This window comes from Hylobates moloch, unplaced genomic scaffold (genome assembly GCF_009828535.3).
Source record: "Hylobates moloch isolate HMO894 unplaced genomic scaffold, HMol_V3 SCAFFOLD_9, whole genome shotgun sequence".
Taxonomy (NCBI): domain Eukaryota; kingdom Metazoa; phylum Chordata; class Mammalia; order Primates; family Hylobatidae; genus Hylobates; species Hylobates moloch.
The window spans coordinates 20344638-20360016 of NW_026652284.1; the positions used below are offsets into that span (position 1 = coordinate 20344638).

A 15379-nucleotide genomic window follows, 5' to 3' on the forward strand; every position below is an offset into this window, starting at 1 on the left:
AAATAAAATCACAAAATAATAGTTCCTGTTATTTATCAACTGCCTATTCCAGCTGTAGGCTATTTATATGATCTCTAATTTTCACCAAAACCCTGCAGTGTAGGAATTGCCATTCCCACCTGACAGAGGAGGCTCAGAGAGGCAAACTCACCAGTCCAGGGTCACATAGCAATCAGTGATGAAGCTAGGACAGGCCTCAGGGCTATGCCTCCTGCCTATGACACTGTCCCAAAGTGCAACCTGCAGAATGAAACGGTGCGGAATTGATGGACGGGAGCTAACAGCCACAGCAAGGAGGCTCTGGGCTCTTTTCTGGGCGGTCTGAAGCCTTTCAGCTCCTTAGCCAGGGTCCTCCTGGTCTTTCTAAAACCAAGTGTCCTGGGCTTAAAAACCCAAACTATGAGAGGGCAGTGGAGGGAGCAGGGGAGAGGCCTGTTGCTAGAGAGGGTGCATCCCCTCGATTTGAAGTACCAAGTAAAGGTGGCCCCTGGGGCTTCTAGTACCTGTCAGGGCACAAGGTGGGTCTTCTGGGAGATGAGGTGGAGGTGTGGGGGGAAGGAGGAAGCACCTGAAGCCAACGTGAGGTGGGGCCTCTTGGAGGAAGGTGGCCCTGCCTAAAACCCCCCTGCCTAGGAAGCCACAGTCCTCCCAGCTAGAGAATTCCCTTCAATTGCTCAGGTGAAACCAGAGGTGGGGCCCAGGCCGGCTGAAAGCTTTGATCTTATCACACATTCCTGCCCTAGCCATCCCAGACCCCCCTCCTCAACCCCTACCAGGGAGGTGGGAAGCCAGACTGACTTAATTAACCCTTTCCTCCCATTTCCTCCCATTTCCTCAAGTCAAATCCAGGCTTGAGCTGATGTTTCCCCCATCCCGCCCCGACCCCCACCCCAGGAGGCCGGGAGGGAAAAAAGAGGGAGGAAATTGAAAAGCAGGCACCCCAAGACTGCGCCCCTCACTTAACCCACTCAATGCCAGGGAACCCCAAACCTGGGCTCTGTTGGCAGCTTCCATTTCTCCTAAATGAAAATAACCAGACTCAGCTGGGCACGGTGGCTCACACCTGTAATCCCAGCACTTTGGGAGGCCAAGGCAGGCAGATCACCTGAGGTCAGAAGTTCGAGACCAGCCTGACTAACATGGTGAAACCCTGTCTCTACTAAAAATACAAAAATTAGCTGGGTGTAATGGCGGGCACCTGTAATCCCAGCTACTCGAGAGACTGAGGCAGAAGAATCGCTTGAACCAGGGAGGCCGAGGTTGCAGTGAGCCGAGATCATGCCAATTGCACTCCAGCCTCGGCGACAGAGCAAGACTCCGTCTCAAAAATAAAATAAAATAAAATAACCAGACTCAACATAAATAGTCCTCGCTATTTTGCACATCCATGAGCTCATCTGAGACTCACGATAAAATCGGCCTGCCCTTCTCTCTGCTGCTGTGGGCCCTACCCCTGCCCTCGCCCAGGGGAGCTGGCTCCCAGGTCCTCTCCTCCCACAGGCTCACTGCAAGGGAAACAGACTCATAAATGAGTGCTGAGACCAAGTCACAACGACTCAAGAGATCTCCCAGACGTCTGGTGGCCCTGAAATCCTGCTGTAGTCCTCGAGTGTCTTCCTTGAATGCAGCCTCCTTCTCCCTACTCCTTTACCAACTGGCCCACCACTCAGCCTCTCTCCCCTATCAGACCCACAAGCTCCATAAGCCCACGGTTGGTGTTTAGATCCAACACAAGGCCTCGCATACCGCTGTCACTCCGAGAATGTTTGCCAAATGAATGAACGGTCCCATTTTGCTTCTGGGGAAAATTAAGCTCAAAGAAGTTCAATGGCGTGGGATCACATAAGAGTTTAGGAATCTTGTGACTCCTAGTCACACTTTCTAAACAGACATTTACAATGAATGCCCCTGATGTCAGCTTAGCAACAGGTACCCAAGAGCAGAGGTGAACTGACATGGACAGAGCATGGCAAGAGAGATTCTGGGGCTACACAAGAAGACAGGACAGGCTTCAAGGTCTAGGGCACAGGGGCCATCTCCTTCATCTGCTTCCCTAGCCCAGAGCCTGGCACTTGAGAGCTGGGGTTATGCCTCCATTTCCCAGATGAGAAGTAGCTCAGAGAGCAGGGAATAGCCAGGCGCAGGGGAAGGTGGAAGCTGCCTTCAGCGTCACCAGACCTCCTGGAAGAAATTGGAGGCAAGGTCCCTGCTCTCCGGATGCCTTGGATCTTGTTGGAGAGGCAGGACTCGTAAGCTGTAAGTGCCCAACACAACTCAAAGTCCAGACAATAGCAGAGTGCCAGGGGAAGGAATCAATAGCGTCAGTGAAGGAAGACATGGCATTGGTGATGTGGTGGGCTCCTTGAGGTGCCTACCACCCCCCAGGCCCCAGAGAATGGAACGCCACCAACTCTTGGGGGTAGTGAGCAGTTTTCTCCAAGAACTCAGGGTCCCTTTCTTCTGACTTGGAAGGTGGCCAACAAGCAAGAAAGGAGCCCATTTTGTGAGTAGGAAAACTGAGGCCCAGGGAGGAGGGATGGTAGCCGGCTGGTGACCAAGTGGAGGCCCAGGTCTTAACCTCTTGCCTCCCTGGTCTGACCAGCAATGAATGTCACCTCAGCTATCTTGGGGACTTCCTCTTATTCTTTCCCAACTTTAACGACTCTGGCAGCAGGCGAGTGTCTTCCTGCTCTTGCACATGCAACAACAATGTGGACAATGTGAGTCCGGGGACAATGGGGACAACTCCTGGAACCTTGCCACAATGCTTTCCTCCTCTACCAGCCAACTCAGACTTGCTCTTTAAGCCCCATTTCCTCTAGAAAGTCTTTCCAGATAACTCACGCCCAATCAATCTTTTCCTTCCCCTGACACTCTGCTATTGTCTGGACTTTGAGTTGTGTTGGGCACTTACAGCTTACGAGTCCTGCCTCTCTAGCAAGATCCAAGGCAGACGGAGAGTAGGGACCTTGCCTCCAATTTCTTCCAGGAGGTCTGGTGATGCCGAAGGCAGCTTCCACCTTCCTCTGCGCCTGGCTATTCCGTGCTCTCTGAGCTACTTCTCATCTGGGAAATGGAGGCATAACCCCAGCTGTACAGGGGGATTGATAACGCAGATCAAACAATGAGAGCGATGTCAGGCACACAGCAGGTCCTCAGGCAGCACTAGCTGAATATGTGAACAAATGAGTGGACAGAGGGATGGATGGAAGGATTCTTGAAGCTTCCACCGCACAGGGCTGTTGAAACAACACAACGCGGGACTTGGATGTAGATTTCATCTCGCAGCTGAGCCATGTGCTTCTCTGCCTTGTATTTCACCCAAGCCCCCGGTATGAGGGGGACACAGGGCTGGCTCAGAGCAGGCCCCGCTCAGCAAAACTCACTGAACTCCCAACAGGGCAAAACCTGCAGGCCCCACAGGGAGCTTGGGACCTGACTGAGAAGAGTCAGGGTTCCCAGGGGTCTCAATCACAGGGAAGGCCACATCCTTCTCTCTGGGGAACATTATCACTGGGTTGAAATGGAAGCCAAAGGGCAAAAAGGCACCCGAGTCTGTGAAGCAGGAACTGGCAAAGCCCATGTGGCAGACATGCAGCCTCCTATAACCCTTTGCCAAGGCCAGCCTGGACCCACCTTCTCCACACAGCCCTCCCAGACTTCCTCTCTCTGGACACAATAGGACCCACTGGGGAAAACAATGGCGACTTGGGAGTCTGACAACCTGGGCTGCATTCCCAGGTGTGGCACGTACTGGATGGATGAAGGGCCAGCCACTCCTTCTATTTTTTTATTTTTATTTTTTTTGAGACAGTCTCGGCTCACTGCAGCCTCTGCCTCCCGGGTTGAAGCGATTCTCCTGCCTTAGCCTCCTAAGAAGCTGGGACTACAGGCATGAGCCACCACGCCCGGCTAATTTTTGTATTTTCAGTAGAGACAGGGTTTTACCATGTTGTCCAGGCTGCTCTCGAACTTCTAGCCTCAAGCAATCTGCCCGCCTAGGCCTCCCAAAGTGCTGGGATTACAAGTGAGAATCTGGCCCCCAACTCCCCCTCCTGATGCCTCAGTTTCCCGCTCTGCAAAATGGAGATATAATGCCAACTTCAAAAGATTGCTGTGAGTATTATATGAGATAATGCCTGGCAAGAGCCAGTGGGAGGCTTGGCTCTAAAGAGGGTGGCGGTTTTAATGAGAAGGTGTCAGCACTCAGGGAACGTTGGCTGGTGACCTATGTGACTGAGGCCACTGGGGAGGAGAACCTGCAGGTCCCAGGACAGGGAAGAGACTGGTCTGTCCCCAGGAAACTCCTGGGTTTCTGTTCCTCTGGCCTAAGGGTCATAGCAAGGCAAAAGGCAGGAAAGGGTGAAGAGCCGTGAAAGTGACAGAGGCTGCTGGGCGTGGTGGCTCACACCTGCAATCCCAGCACTTTGGGAGGCTGAGGCATGCGGATCACCTGAGGTCAGAAGTTCGAGACCAGCCTGGCCAACATGGTGAAAGCCCGTCTCTACTAAAAATACAAAAATTAGCCAGGCGTGGTAGTGCATGCCTGTAATCCCTAATCCCAGCTACCAGGGAGGCTGAGGCAAGAGAATCGCTATTGAATCAAGGAGGCAGAGGTTGCAGTGAGCCGAGATCGCACCACTACACTTCAGGCTGGGAGACAGAGTGAGACTCAGTCTCAAAAAAAAAAAGAAAGAAAATGATAGAGTAGAGGCCACTAGGGCTGGGATTTATGAGGCCAGAATTTCAATCCATCCAGCCCAGTAAGGGATCCAAGAAGAGGCATGATCCCAGTTCCCAACTATTTGAAAATTGGAAACGCCAAACAAGGAGAGGGTTGAGTCAGCTGGGGTTAGTTAGGAGGGGAGGCCAGGACCAGGAGGTGGGGGCCGGAGCCGGCTTCCTGGGAGAGAGCCATGGGCAGGCGCCGGGAGTGGGGAGGTGGTGGCAGGGACCTGGACGTGGGCTGGGAAGGGGCCAGAGGCAGCTGGGAATCCCAGCCCCACCCATCGAGAAGCATCTGTGGGGTGACCCGAGGCCACCTCTGAAGTCCTCCCCAGGCTCAGGCCCCAGCCAGGCCTCCCCTTCCCCACCGACTGGGATGGGAGAAAGATGGGGAAAGAGGCCAAATGTTACAAAACACCTAGGTGTGACCCGCCTGGTGGGGAGGGGACACATCTCTACCCAACAGCCCAAGCCCAAAGCACAGGGTGGGGTGGGGTGAGATCCCCAGGCCTGTGTGTCTCTCTCTCCTGAGTCCTGCTGTTTCTCTGAGGCCACAGGAGCCAGATTTAGAGTCGAGCAGCCCCACATCCCACCAAGTAAGGACGAACTACGGGTTTGTCCAGAGCTCCCCAGGCAAGGTCCTGCCTCCTCCAGTGTAGGCCAGGGGGGACAGGGCTAGGATGGGGTCCCAGGACGTCCCCCACCCCCCCACCGTCACTACCCTCGGGATACACGAACATCCTTTCTGCACCCATGGGAGCCCTTGGCCACACCTCCTGTTGCTCAGAGCCCACCAACTGCACACATCTGGGAAGGGGACAAGGCGTCCAAAGGCTCCAGCCTTTCCCAGGCCACACCCTGGGGTGTGCCCCCCTCCTTCTCTCAGTCCAGGAAGGAGCAATCAGGGTGGAAGGATGGACTCTGTCCTACAGCTGCGGCCTCGGTAGGGGAAGGAGGAGCAGTGACAGATCACAGGCAGTTACACCCGGAGCTCTGAGACTGCGAAAGAGGCCCAGGGAATGGACAATCCCCTTACACAGCCATTCATTCAATAAGCCCAGTACAGGACCTGGGTCATAGAGAAGGCATGCCCGGCTGGGCCCTGGGAACCCTGCCTCAGATATTCCACCAGCTTTGCCTTTAGCAGGAACAAGATTTAGTGCAATCACGGATTGTCAAATACCTGCCACATTCCAGGCACTGAGCAAGGTGCATCCACCTGGTTACTTCATAACCACCAGGAAGCAGTCAACCCCATTTCACAGTTGACTGAGGCTCAGAGAGGTAAAGCAACTTGCCCAAGTTCACAGAGCCAGTCAGGGCTGGGCCAAGACTTGAAGGCAGGGCCTTTTGAGCCCACATCTTTCCCTTGACCACAGTACCCAGGGAAGGGGCTCTGAGACCAATGAGGACACAGACAAGTCAAAAAGGGCAGAGTGGACATCCCAGCTTGTCCCACATCTTCTGGGGCCCTGCAGAGAGCATGGCCAGGCAGGCAGCTCCCAAGTGCAGAGGCCAGAGCGCGCCCCTTTCCAATCTCAGCAAGGAGCCTGGGCCTTCTTGGCCTGCTGGCTTCCTCAAAGCCATTAATTTGTTCACTTGAATTTGTTTGTTTGTTGTTTTGAAACAGAGTCTCGCAAGGACACCCAGGCTGGAGGGCAATGGCACGATCTCGGCTCACTGCAACCTCCGCTTCCCAGGTTCAAGCAATTCTCCTACCTTAGCCTCCCGAGTAGCTGAGACTACAGGCATGCACCACCACACCTGGCTAACTTTTTTGTATTTTTAGTAGAGACGGGGTTTCACCATACTGGCCAGGCTGGTCTCGAACTCCTGACCTCAAGTGATCCGCTCACCTTGGCCTCCCAAAGTGCTGGGATTACAGGCGTGAGCCACCGCGCCCATCCTTTATTCACTTGAATTTTTTTTTTTTGAGATGGAGTTTTGCTCTTGTTGCCCAGGCTGGAGTGCAATGGCGCAATCTCGGCTCACCACAACCTCTGCCTCCTGTGTTCAAATGATTCTCCTGCCTCAGCCTCCTGAGTAGCTGGGGTTACAGGCATGTGCCACCATGCCTGGCTGATTTTTTTTATTATTATTTTCAGTAGAGACGGGGTTTCTCCATGGTGGTCAGGCTGGTCTCGAACTCCCAACCTCAGGTGATACGCCTGCCTCAGCCTCCCAAAGTGCTGAGATTACAGGTTGTGAGCCACTGCACCCGGCCTCACTTGAATTTTTAATGTGTTCACCTACTATCTGCCTAGCCCAGGCAAACAGCAATGAACAAAGCTAAGTCCCTGCCCTCATGCAGCTTCCACTCTAGATGAGGGGGTAAGAATAAATCGACAAGCCATGAGCTCCGGCTGTGGAGTTCTAAGGCAGAGTCTGCAACTCCACAAATGAACACTCAGCAAGATCCCTTCCGCCCACACCACAAGCCAACGCAGAGGCCCCAGCTTGGGTGGGGACAGGGGAGCTCCTGGCTGGGGATGGGTAGGGGGATGACTGCCAGGCATGTGAGCCAGTCCAACCCCCACCCATGCTGTCCCCTCCATCACTTGCCATTCTTTTTTTCTTTTCTTTTTTTTTTTTTTTTTTTAAGAGACAGGGTCTCACTCTATCACCCAAGCTGGAGCGCACTGGTGAGATCATGGTTCACTGCAGCCTCTGCCTCCTGGGCTCAAGTGATCCTCCTACCTGGGTCTCCCAAAGTGTTGGGATTACAGGTGTGAGCCACCACTCCTGGCCCATCTGCCCTTTTTATTTTTTTTTTTTTTTAAGGATTTTTATTGTCCAAACATATCGTAAGAGAAGACACAAATAAATTAACTGTTCTGAGAATTCTGGACTCCACCTCCTGCCATTCTTGATCTTCCTCCTAAGCCCACTCCTCCTGGAGTTTTCCCATCTCAGGTAGTGGCAGCTCCATCCTTCGAGATGCTGAAGCCAAAGACTGTGGAGGCATCCTGGACTCCTCTCTTTCTGTCCCACCCCACATCCAACCCACTAGCAAATCCTGGTGACCCATCTTCAAAATGTACTGGGGATTCAACCATCTCCCAGCTCCGTGGTCCTGGCTTGAGCTCCCATCGTGTGTCCCGGGTCACGGCCTCCTTGCCTTTGCTCTGGACCCTCCCCGTGCTCCTCTCCACACAGCAGCCAGAGCAATCCTATGGAGCACCAGGCCCCTTCAGTGACTTCTCAATTCACTCAGACACAAATCCAAGGTCCTTCCCACGGCCAAGGCTCTGCTGATCACCCTCTGCCACCCCCCTGCCTGCTACGTCCGCCACTCTCCCCCTCACTGATGCTGCTCCAGCCCCACGGGCCTCCTTGCTTTTCCACAGACATGCCAAGGCCACTCCCACCTCTGGGCCTCTGCACTAGCTGTGCCCTCTGCCTGGAATGCCCTTTCCATTCATATCTGCGAGGCTCACCTGCTCACCTATTTCAGGTCTGCTTCAGTTCAAATTTATCTTATCAGAGGCTTTTCCTACCACCCCACCCTACCCCGCCTCATCACTCACTGCCCTCTTCCCTGTTTTATTTTTTCTTCTGAGCACTTATCACCACCTGATGTATTTCATTTATTGTCTGTCTTCCTGCACTAGCTATAATGCAAGCGACATGAGAGGAAGGAATCTGACATTTTTATTCTCTGCGGTAACCTCAAGATCTAGAACAGGGCGGGTGCAGTGGCTCACACCTGTAATCCCAGCGCTTTGGGAGGCCAAGATGGGCGGATCACTTGAGGTCAGGAGTTCAAGACCAACCTGGCCAACATGGTGGAACTCCAGCTCTACTAAAAATACAAAAATTAGCTGGACGTGGTGGTGCGTTCCTGTAATCCCAGCTACTTGGGAGGTGGAGGCAGGAGAATCTCTTGATCCTGGGGGGCAGACGTTGCAGTGAGGCAAGATCATACCACTGCACTCTAGCCTGGGTAACAGATCAAGACTCCATCTCGAAAAAAAAAAAAAAAAAAAAAATCTAGAATACAGTCAGATACATAGAAGATGCTCCACAGATATTTGTGAAATGAATTTTAACAAATGCTTAATCACATACATTATTTGTTCATTCATTCATTCAATACACTCTGCAAGGCTTTGTGCACCAGATACTCCCCTAAAACCCAGAGCAACAGGACACCCTCCTTCATGGCTCAGGGAATGGGCTCTGGTCAGGAGCTAGGAGCTGGTCCTAAGGCTATCTCAGGATGCCACAGATGCCCCCAGGGATGCTCTGAGGTCCCTGCAGGCCTGGCACAGATGAGCATCATGGAAGGGAAGAGAGGGTGGTGCTGGGGGCAGCAAGACTCAAAGGCCCCACATTCCCAGGCCTCAAAGAGCCACCTTGTTCTCAGGGCTCTCATGACAGCACCCCCGACCCAGCCACCCCAGCAGCCTCGAGCCACACCCCTCTCAAGGCTGCTATTGACACAGCCCTGACGCCACCAGGCTGGGCAGTGAGGCCGGCGGCTCCCCGTGAAGTGAGTTCCACACATACTTCTGGGTTTCAGTCAGCCAGCTCTGGGCGCTGGGGCAGCTGGCCCCGGGAGCAGGAGGGGGTGGCAGGGCCAAAGAGGCCAAGGCCCAGCCTGAAGCGACATTTCAGCAGGGCCGGGACCCTCGGCGCAGCCTCCCTCTTCTCGGCAGGAGCAGGAGCGAGAGGAGGGAAAGGCCAGGGTAGGCCCTGGGATGGGGAGAGGTAGGCCCAGCAGATCCTTGGGAGGCTGCCGGGGAACGGAATCATATTTACTTCCTCCTCTAGCCTGACCCCTCACAGCTGGGACTGGATTGGGTGGAGGGGAGCGGGGCAACAAGCCAGCGCTGGGAACCCTTCCCATATACCCCAAGTAGTCTGAGGGTGCAGAACCCACACGTCTGGCCTCCAAGTGGCCTCTGAATCATTGCTCCAGATCTTTCCACAGCCTGGGCAGGCCCTCCTGCCCTCCCTCCTGAGCCTCTCACCCCAAGGCCAGGCAGCCCTTGAAGCTCTGCAGACTCACCCTAAACCTTGAGCCCCCAGTGAACAGCCAGAAAAAAACATCGCAGGCTCCACGCAGGACAACCAGGAGGGTGTTCTTCCCCTTCCCCCACTAGCAGCATGGCAGGGGCAGGGGCCCCTGACCTCCCACACTGGGCAGGGCCGGCCTGGCCCACTCAGGCCTGAAAGTCCCTGGATAAATTCAACTGCCTGTAGAGTCCTGGGGAATATCTGATGAGAACACTAAGGAATTAACAAACCTAAAAATGACCACCCTAGAGTTTAGTTCCTAGGCTTCCCTCCAGGCACAGGCGTCCCTAGGAGACCCCACGGACACTGAGGCACACCCACCCTAAGAGCTTCTGTCCCCGAGCTAATCCCTGATATTCCTTGCCTGAGGTAGCCCCTGTAATACTTGGGACCAGAGTTCTTAATCAACATCTGTGACAAGCTGTAGCAATATCTACTGACCGCCTGCGACAAGCGCATGGGGCAGTAGGTGGAGTGATTAGGAGAGCTTCGTCTGGATTCAAAACTTGGCTTGTGGCATCTCTGAGTGTGTGGATATGTGTCACTGGGCAGGTTACGTAACCTCTCAGTGCCTCAATGGCCTCTGCTTAGAGAATGGGGATCAGGCTAGTAGCTATAGCTTAAAACATCCGACAAATATATTCACTAAGTACTTACTACCTGCCAGGTGCTAAGGATACAGCAGTGAAAAAAAACAAAGGAGGTCCTGCTCTCGAAGAACTTAAAACTGAGCAGGAGGAGGCAGATAAACACATAAACAAATACAGAGAAATACAAGCCAGACAATTGTGAGAACAAAAATAAAGCAGTTTAAGGAGACAGCCATTATGGGCAGAGTGGTAAGGACCTGAAGGAGAGGGAGAGGGTCATATGGATATTACAGGGACAAGTGTTCCAGGCAGAAGGAACAGCAGACGCAGAGACCCTAAGGTGGGAGTGTGTTTCACATGCTCAAGAAACAAAGACTTGCTCAGGCGAGGTGGCCCATGCCTATAATCCTAGCACTTCAGAAGGCGGAGGTGGGAGGGTAGCTTGAGTTAAAGAGTTTGGGACCGGCCGGGCGCGGTGGCTCACGCTTGTAATCCCAGCACTTTGGGAGGCCGAGGCGGGCGGATCACGAGGTCAGGAGATCGAGACCATAAAATACAAAAAAAAATTACCGGTGGTGGTGGTGGGGCCTGTAGCCCACTATTCAGAGAGGCTGAGGCAGAAAATGGCTGAACCGGAGGCAAAGAGTTTGGGACCAGCCTGGGCAATACAATGAGACCCCATCTCTATTTGTTTTAAATTTTTATATTCATTAGAAAAGAAAAGGCTGGGTGACAGTGTAAGACCCTGTCTCAAAAAAAAAAAAAAAAAAAAAAGAAAAGAAAAATAAACAAAGACTGGTATAGCTGGAGGAGTTTGAGAGGAGCAGGTGGCAGGAGGCCGGGTCTTGTAGGGCCTCGTAGGCTATATTAAGTCAGGGGCTGGGACCTAATTCTGAGCACCGCAGGGAGGTGGTGAGCAGGAAACACAGATGAATGGGAGGATTCGCTGAGAAACTCAGAGCAGACAGTGGGTACTGGGTAAGTGTGAAGTACCCATATTACTTTGTCATCATCCAGCCTGGCACCCCAAGAGCTCCTTCCTCTCTACTTTGCTCTTGCGTCTTCCAGGCCCTGAACCCAGTCACCTCCTGCCACCTTCTTTCCACTGTCTCCCGGGCAGGGCTTCAGACCCACAGATCCTAACTTGTCTGCGCTCAGCCTGAGAACAGGCCCGGGCCAAGCCAGGCAGGGGCCACAGCTCCCCAGACACGGGGAACTGGGCCTAAGGGATGGGGAGTGGTCCATCTCTGCCCCTTCCAGCCTCCACCCTGCAGACAGACCTGCAGCCTGCCCTCCTTCCCTCCGGGAATGTCCAGGGCACACTCAAAACCCCATCCTGTGCCGGCTGCAGGTATGGAATGAGTAGGCTAGTGTCAGGGGACAGAGCAGCTGGCTGCGTGGGGGGGAGGGCTGGGGGACCGCCAGGAAGGGGAGGCTCCTCCAGTTCAGCTGGCAGCCTCCCCAGTGAGGAAATCCAGCTGCAGCAGGAAACAGGTATCTCAGCGACTTCCCTCCTCGGCCCTGGAAAACACCTTAATCACCACCGAGTCTCCCTCAAGACGCCTGTCCCCCGCAGGGCCGCCCTAAAGGGGTCAGCAGGCCAAGGCCTGCCGAGTCACCCAGGCCCAGCCCCCTCCTCCAGCAAGCCTCCTCACCTCCCAACAGCTGAAACTACACTCACACTTAATCACAGACCAGCTTCCTGCGGTCCTGTCCCCCGTCCCGGGGAGGTCTTGAGCTCCCTAAGGCCCATCTTACCCTGCTCCTGTGCCCAACCCTTCCCCATACGCCACTGGCTCCGGACCGAACTGAAGGGCAGATGAGCGAAAGGGCAGCAGGCAAGGAGGGTCCAAGGCGTGCTGGGAGCCTGGGCAAGGAATTGATCTCATTTTTGACTTGCAACAAACTCCTCAACCCCATTGTACAGATTTGGAAACTAAAGCTCAGAGAGAGGAACTTGCCCCAGATCACACAGCCAGAAATGGCAGCCTGGAGACACAAACTTGGGTCTGTAAGACTTCAGGGACAGGTCAGGCATGATGGCTTATGCCTGTCATCCCAACACTTTGGGAGACCAAGGCGAGAGGATCGCTTGAGGCCAGGAGTTTGAGACCAGCCTGGGCAACAAACTGTGATGCCCTGTTTTTTTTTTTTTTTCTGAGACGGAGTCTTCCTCTGTCGCCCAGGCTGGAGTGCAATGGCGAGATCTCGGCTCGCTGCAAGCTCCACCTCCCAGGTTAATGCCATTCTCCTGCCTCAGCCTCCCGAGCAGCTGGGACTACAGGCACGTGCCACCACGCCTGGCTAACTTTTTGTATTTTTAGTAGAGACAAGGTTTCACTATGCTGGCCAGGCTGATCTCGAACTCCTGACCTCATGATCCGCTCGCCTCGGCCTCCCAAAGTGCTGGGATTACAGGCGTGTGCTACCGCGCCTGGCCCTGAAAAACTTTTTATTGTTTGTTTGTTTTGAGACGGAGTCTCACTCTGTCACCCAGGCTGGAGTGCAATGGTGTGGTCTCGGCTCACTGCAACCTCCGCCTCCTGGGTTCAAGCAATTCTCCTGCCTCAGCCTCCCAAGTAGTTGGGATTACAGGCATGCACCACCACACCCGGCTAATTTTTGTATTTTCAGTAGAGACGGGGTTTCACTATGTTGGCCAGGCTTGTCTCAAACTCCTGACCTCGTGACCCGCCCGCCTTGGCCTCCCAAAGTGCTGGGATTACAGGCATGAGCCACCGCGCCTGGCCTGAAAAACTTTTCAAAAAGAATTTTATAAAGAGACTTCAGGGGCCAAGCTCTTTCCAGCCCACCACCAGCAGCCTGGGGTGGGACAGCGACCCTCCATGTGTTACTGAGAAGGCTCTCTAATCCCATAGGATTGGAGCTGCCTGTTTATTTGTCTAAATTACAGCCCACCAGGCTGTGAGTGCTGGGAAGGCACAGACAGGGCCTGTCCTTGCTGGTCCCCACCACCCCAGCCCCTAGCACCACACCAGGTTCACTGGTTCACTGGCACACAGTAGGTGCATGGCAAATATCTGCCCGAAGAATGAACCCCTGTACTCCCGGTGACTGCCATGGAATGTCGCTCAGTGATGATCTGTTGAATGAACAAGTGAATGAGATGATCTGCCACGGTCCAGGAATGTCTGTGGAAATTCTTTATGCACACAGCAAACAACTCCACCCACTGCCATCCTACCGCACCCAGGCATGGAGGAGCCCCTCATCAGGGGGCAGAGCTGGAGGAAGGTCAGGAAAGACTGTTGGGCCTCGGAAAACATCCCATGTGCTAGGTTGGTGCGTTGGGAAAAGTAAAAGTCAGTGCCGGGAGTGCAAGTTCAGGTCAAGACTAGGGAGCTACTGGATGGCCCTGCTGAATATTTCGGGGTGAGAGGCTGAAACAGGAGGACGACAGAGGAGGCCGCCCAGAGTGGGAGTGGGGGAGGAGAAGTGCTGGGTGGGTGGGGCAAGAGCAGTGAGGAGCCAGGTCTGGGTGGGGGGTTGACGAGTGACTCAGGAGGGCAGAGGTGCCACGAAGCCAGCAAGGTGAGGCCAGGCAGGCAGTTCCTGGGTAAACACCAGCCTGGTCAGAAAAGTCCCTCTCTTGGCTCAGAGAACGGGGGGCAGGTATGGGGACTGCCTAGGAGCACCTCGAAGAGAATGGGGGTGGCTCTGTGGCTCCCCACGGTAGGCTCGGCTCCCCAGATGTGCCCCCACCCACATCTGCCACTAGCTCCCTGCCCACCGACCCCGCCCAGTCCTCCTCAAGTTCACTCAGGTCCTCAGGGCCTCTGCTGGCCAAGTGCCTTCTAAGCCTCGGGATTCCTGACCCTAGAATTCCCTTTTCCTCCACCTAAGCTCAGAGTAGGGGACTAGTGCCTCATGGAGACCTGGGAAGAGGAAAGCTGGGGAACTCGGGTCCCCCAAGGGTGCACTGCATCCCTGCACCACGCACTTTGCAGCTCATTCCACCCAGTCCAGCAACGCCCTGCAGCTATGCATTTTGAGTTCCCTTGACCCACGTGGGGCTGGCCTCAGAGAGATTAACTAGCTTGCCTCAGGTCACACAGTTACTGAGTGAAAGGCAGGGATTGATTCAACTCTTGGGCTGTATGACTCCAAGGCCCGTGGGTGTTCCACACAAGCTTCAGTTCTGTCCCAAAAGTTTTGCTTGTGCCTACCTGGGTCCAAGCTCCCCAAGGTGATAGACGGTGTGGTAAAGTTTCAGCGAGACTCTTAGGGTCCCCATCACCAATGAGTGGCCCTTCTGCCAAGCTGGCGCAGAAGGATTCCCTCGTCTTGCCAAGTTCCCACCCTGCTCAAAGTTTCCCCTCCTGGTCCTCAGGAATGGTAGGCCGGACCATGCCCAGCGAGACTCCAGCACTCGGCAACGTGGCCGAGAGACCCACGGGCTCCCACGCGGGCCAGCCCCGCCCCCGGCCCCCGGCCCCCGGCCTCTGGCCCCACGAAGGGTCCTGACTGGTGGCCCTCCTGGATTAGCCCCATGCCGCAGGGTGGCGCCGGCCCGGGGTCCCCGGCGGGCGCCGCCGTCCCGGGCCAGAGTCCCCGCCGCGCAGGCTTGGGCGCCCCAGCCAAGTTGGCGGGAGGCAGCGAGCAGGACCGGGTAGCCTCTAGCTCCCCTGCCCCCCGCCCCTCCGCCCCCCGCCCCTCTGCCCCGCACACTCACCGCCAGCAGCCGCCCGTGCAGCAGCAGCGCCAGCAGCAGCGCGCCCGCCGCCCGCCGCCCCATGGCCCGGCCCGCGCCGCTCTCTCGCTCGCTCGCTCGCTCCGCGCCGCCCGCAGCCGCCCGCTCGCCGGCCAGCTCGGGACAGCCCAGCCCGCTCCCCACCGCCGGCTTTCCTCCCCGCCTACCCCGCCCCGCCCCCGCGGCGCCGGCCCCGCCCCCGGACCGCCCCTCCCCGGAGCGCCAGGCCCCGCCCCCGGACCGCCCCCGGGCCGCGGGCTCTGCTCGCCCCAGCCGGCCGCGCAGCCCACTGGTCCTTTGTCTGGGCCCCCAGCCCCCTCCGCGCGGGCCGCGG

At 55.5% G+C, this 15379-nt stretch overlaps 1 protein-coding gene across 1 annotated transcript in view; it reads right to left on the minus strand.

Moving 5' to 3' along the window:
* HSPG2 (heparan sulfate proteoglycan 2) overlaps positions 1–15096 on the minus strand; it is a 113333-nt gene extending 98237 nt beyond the window's left edge. Inside the window, exon 1 of the mRNA XM_032759223.2 lies at positions 15028–15096. Coding sequence (XP_032615114.2) covers positions 15028–15090 — 63 coding nt within the window. The 5' untranslated portion in view covers positions 15091–15096. The remainder of the gene's footprint in view (positions 1–15027) is intronic.
* Positions 15097–15379: the final 283 nt, after the last annotated feature.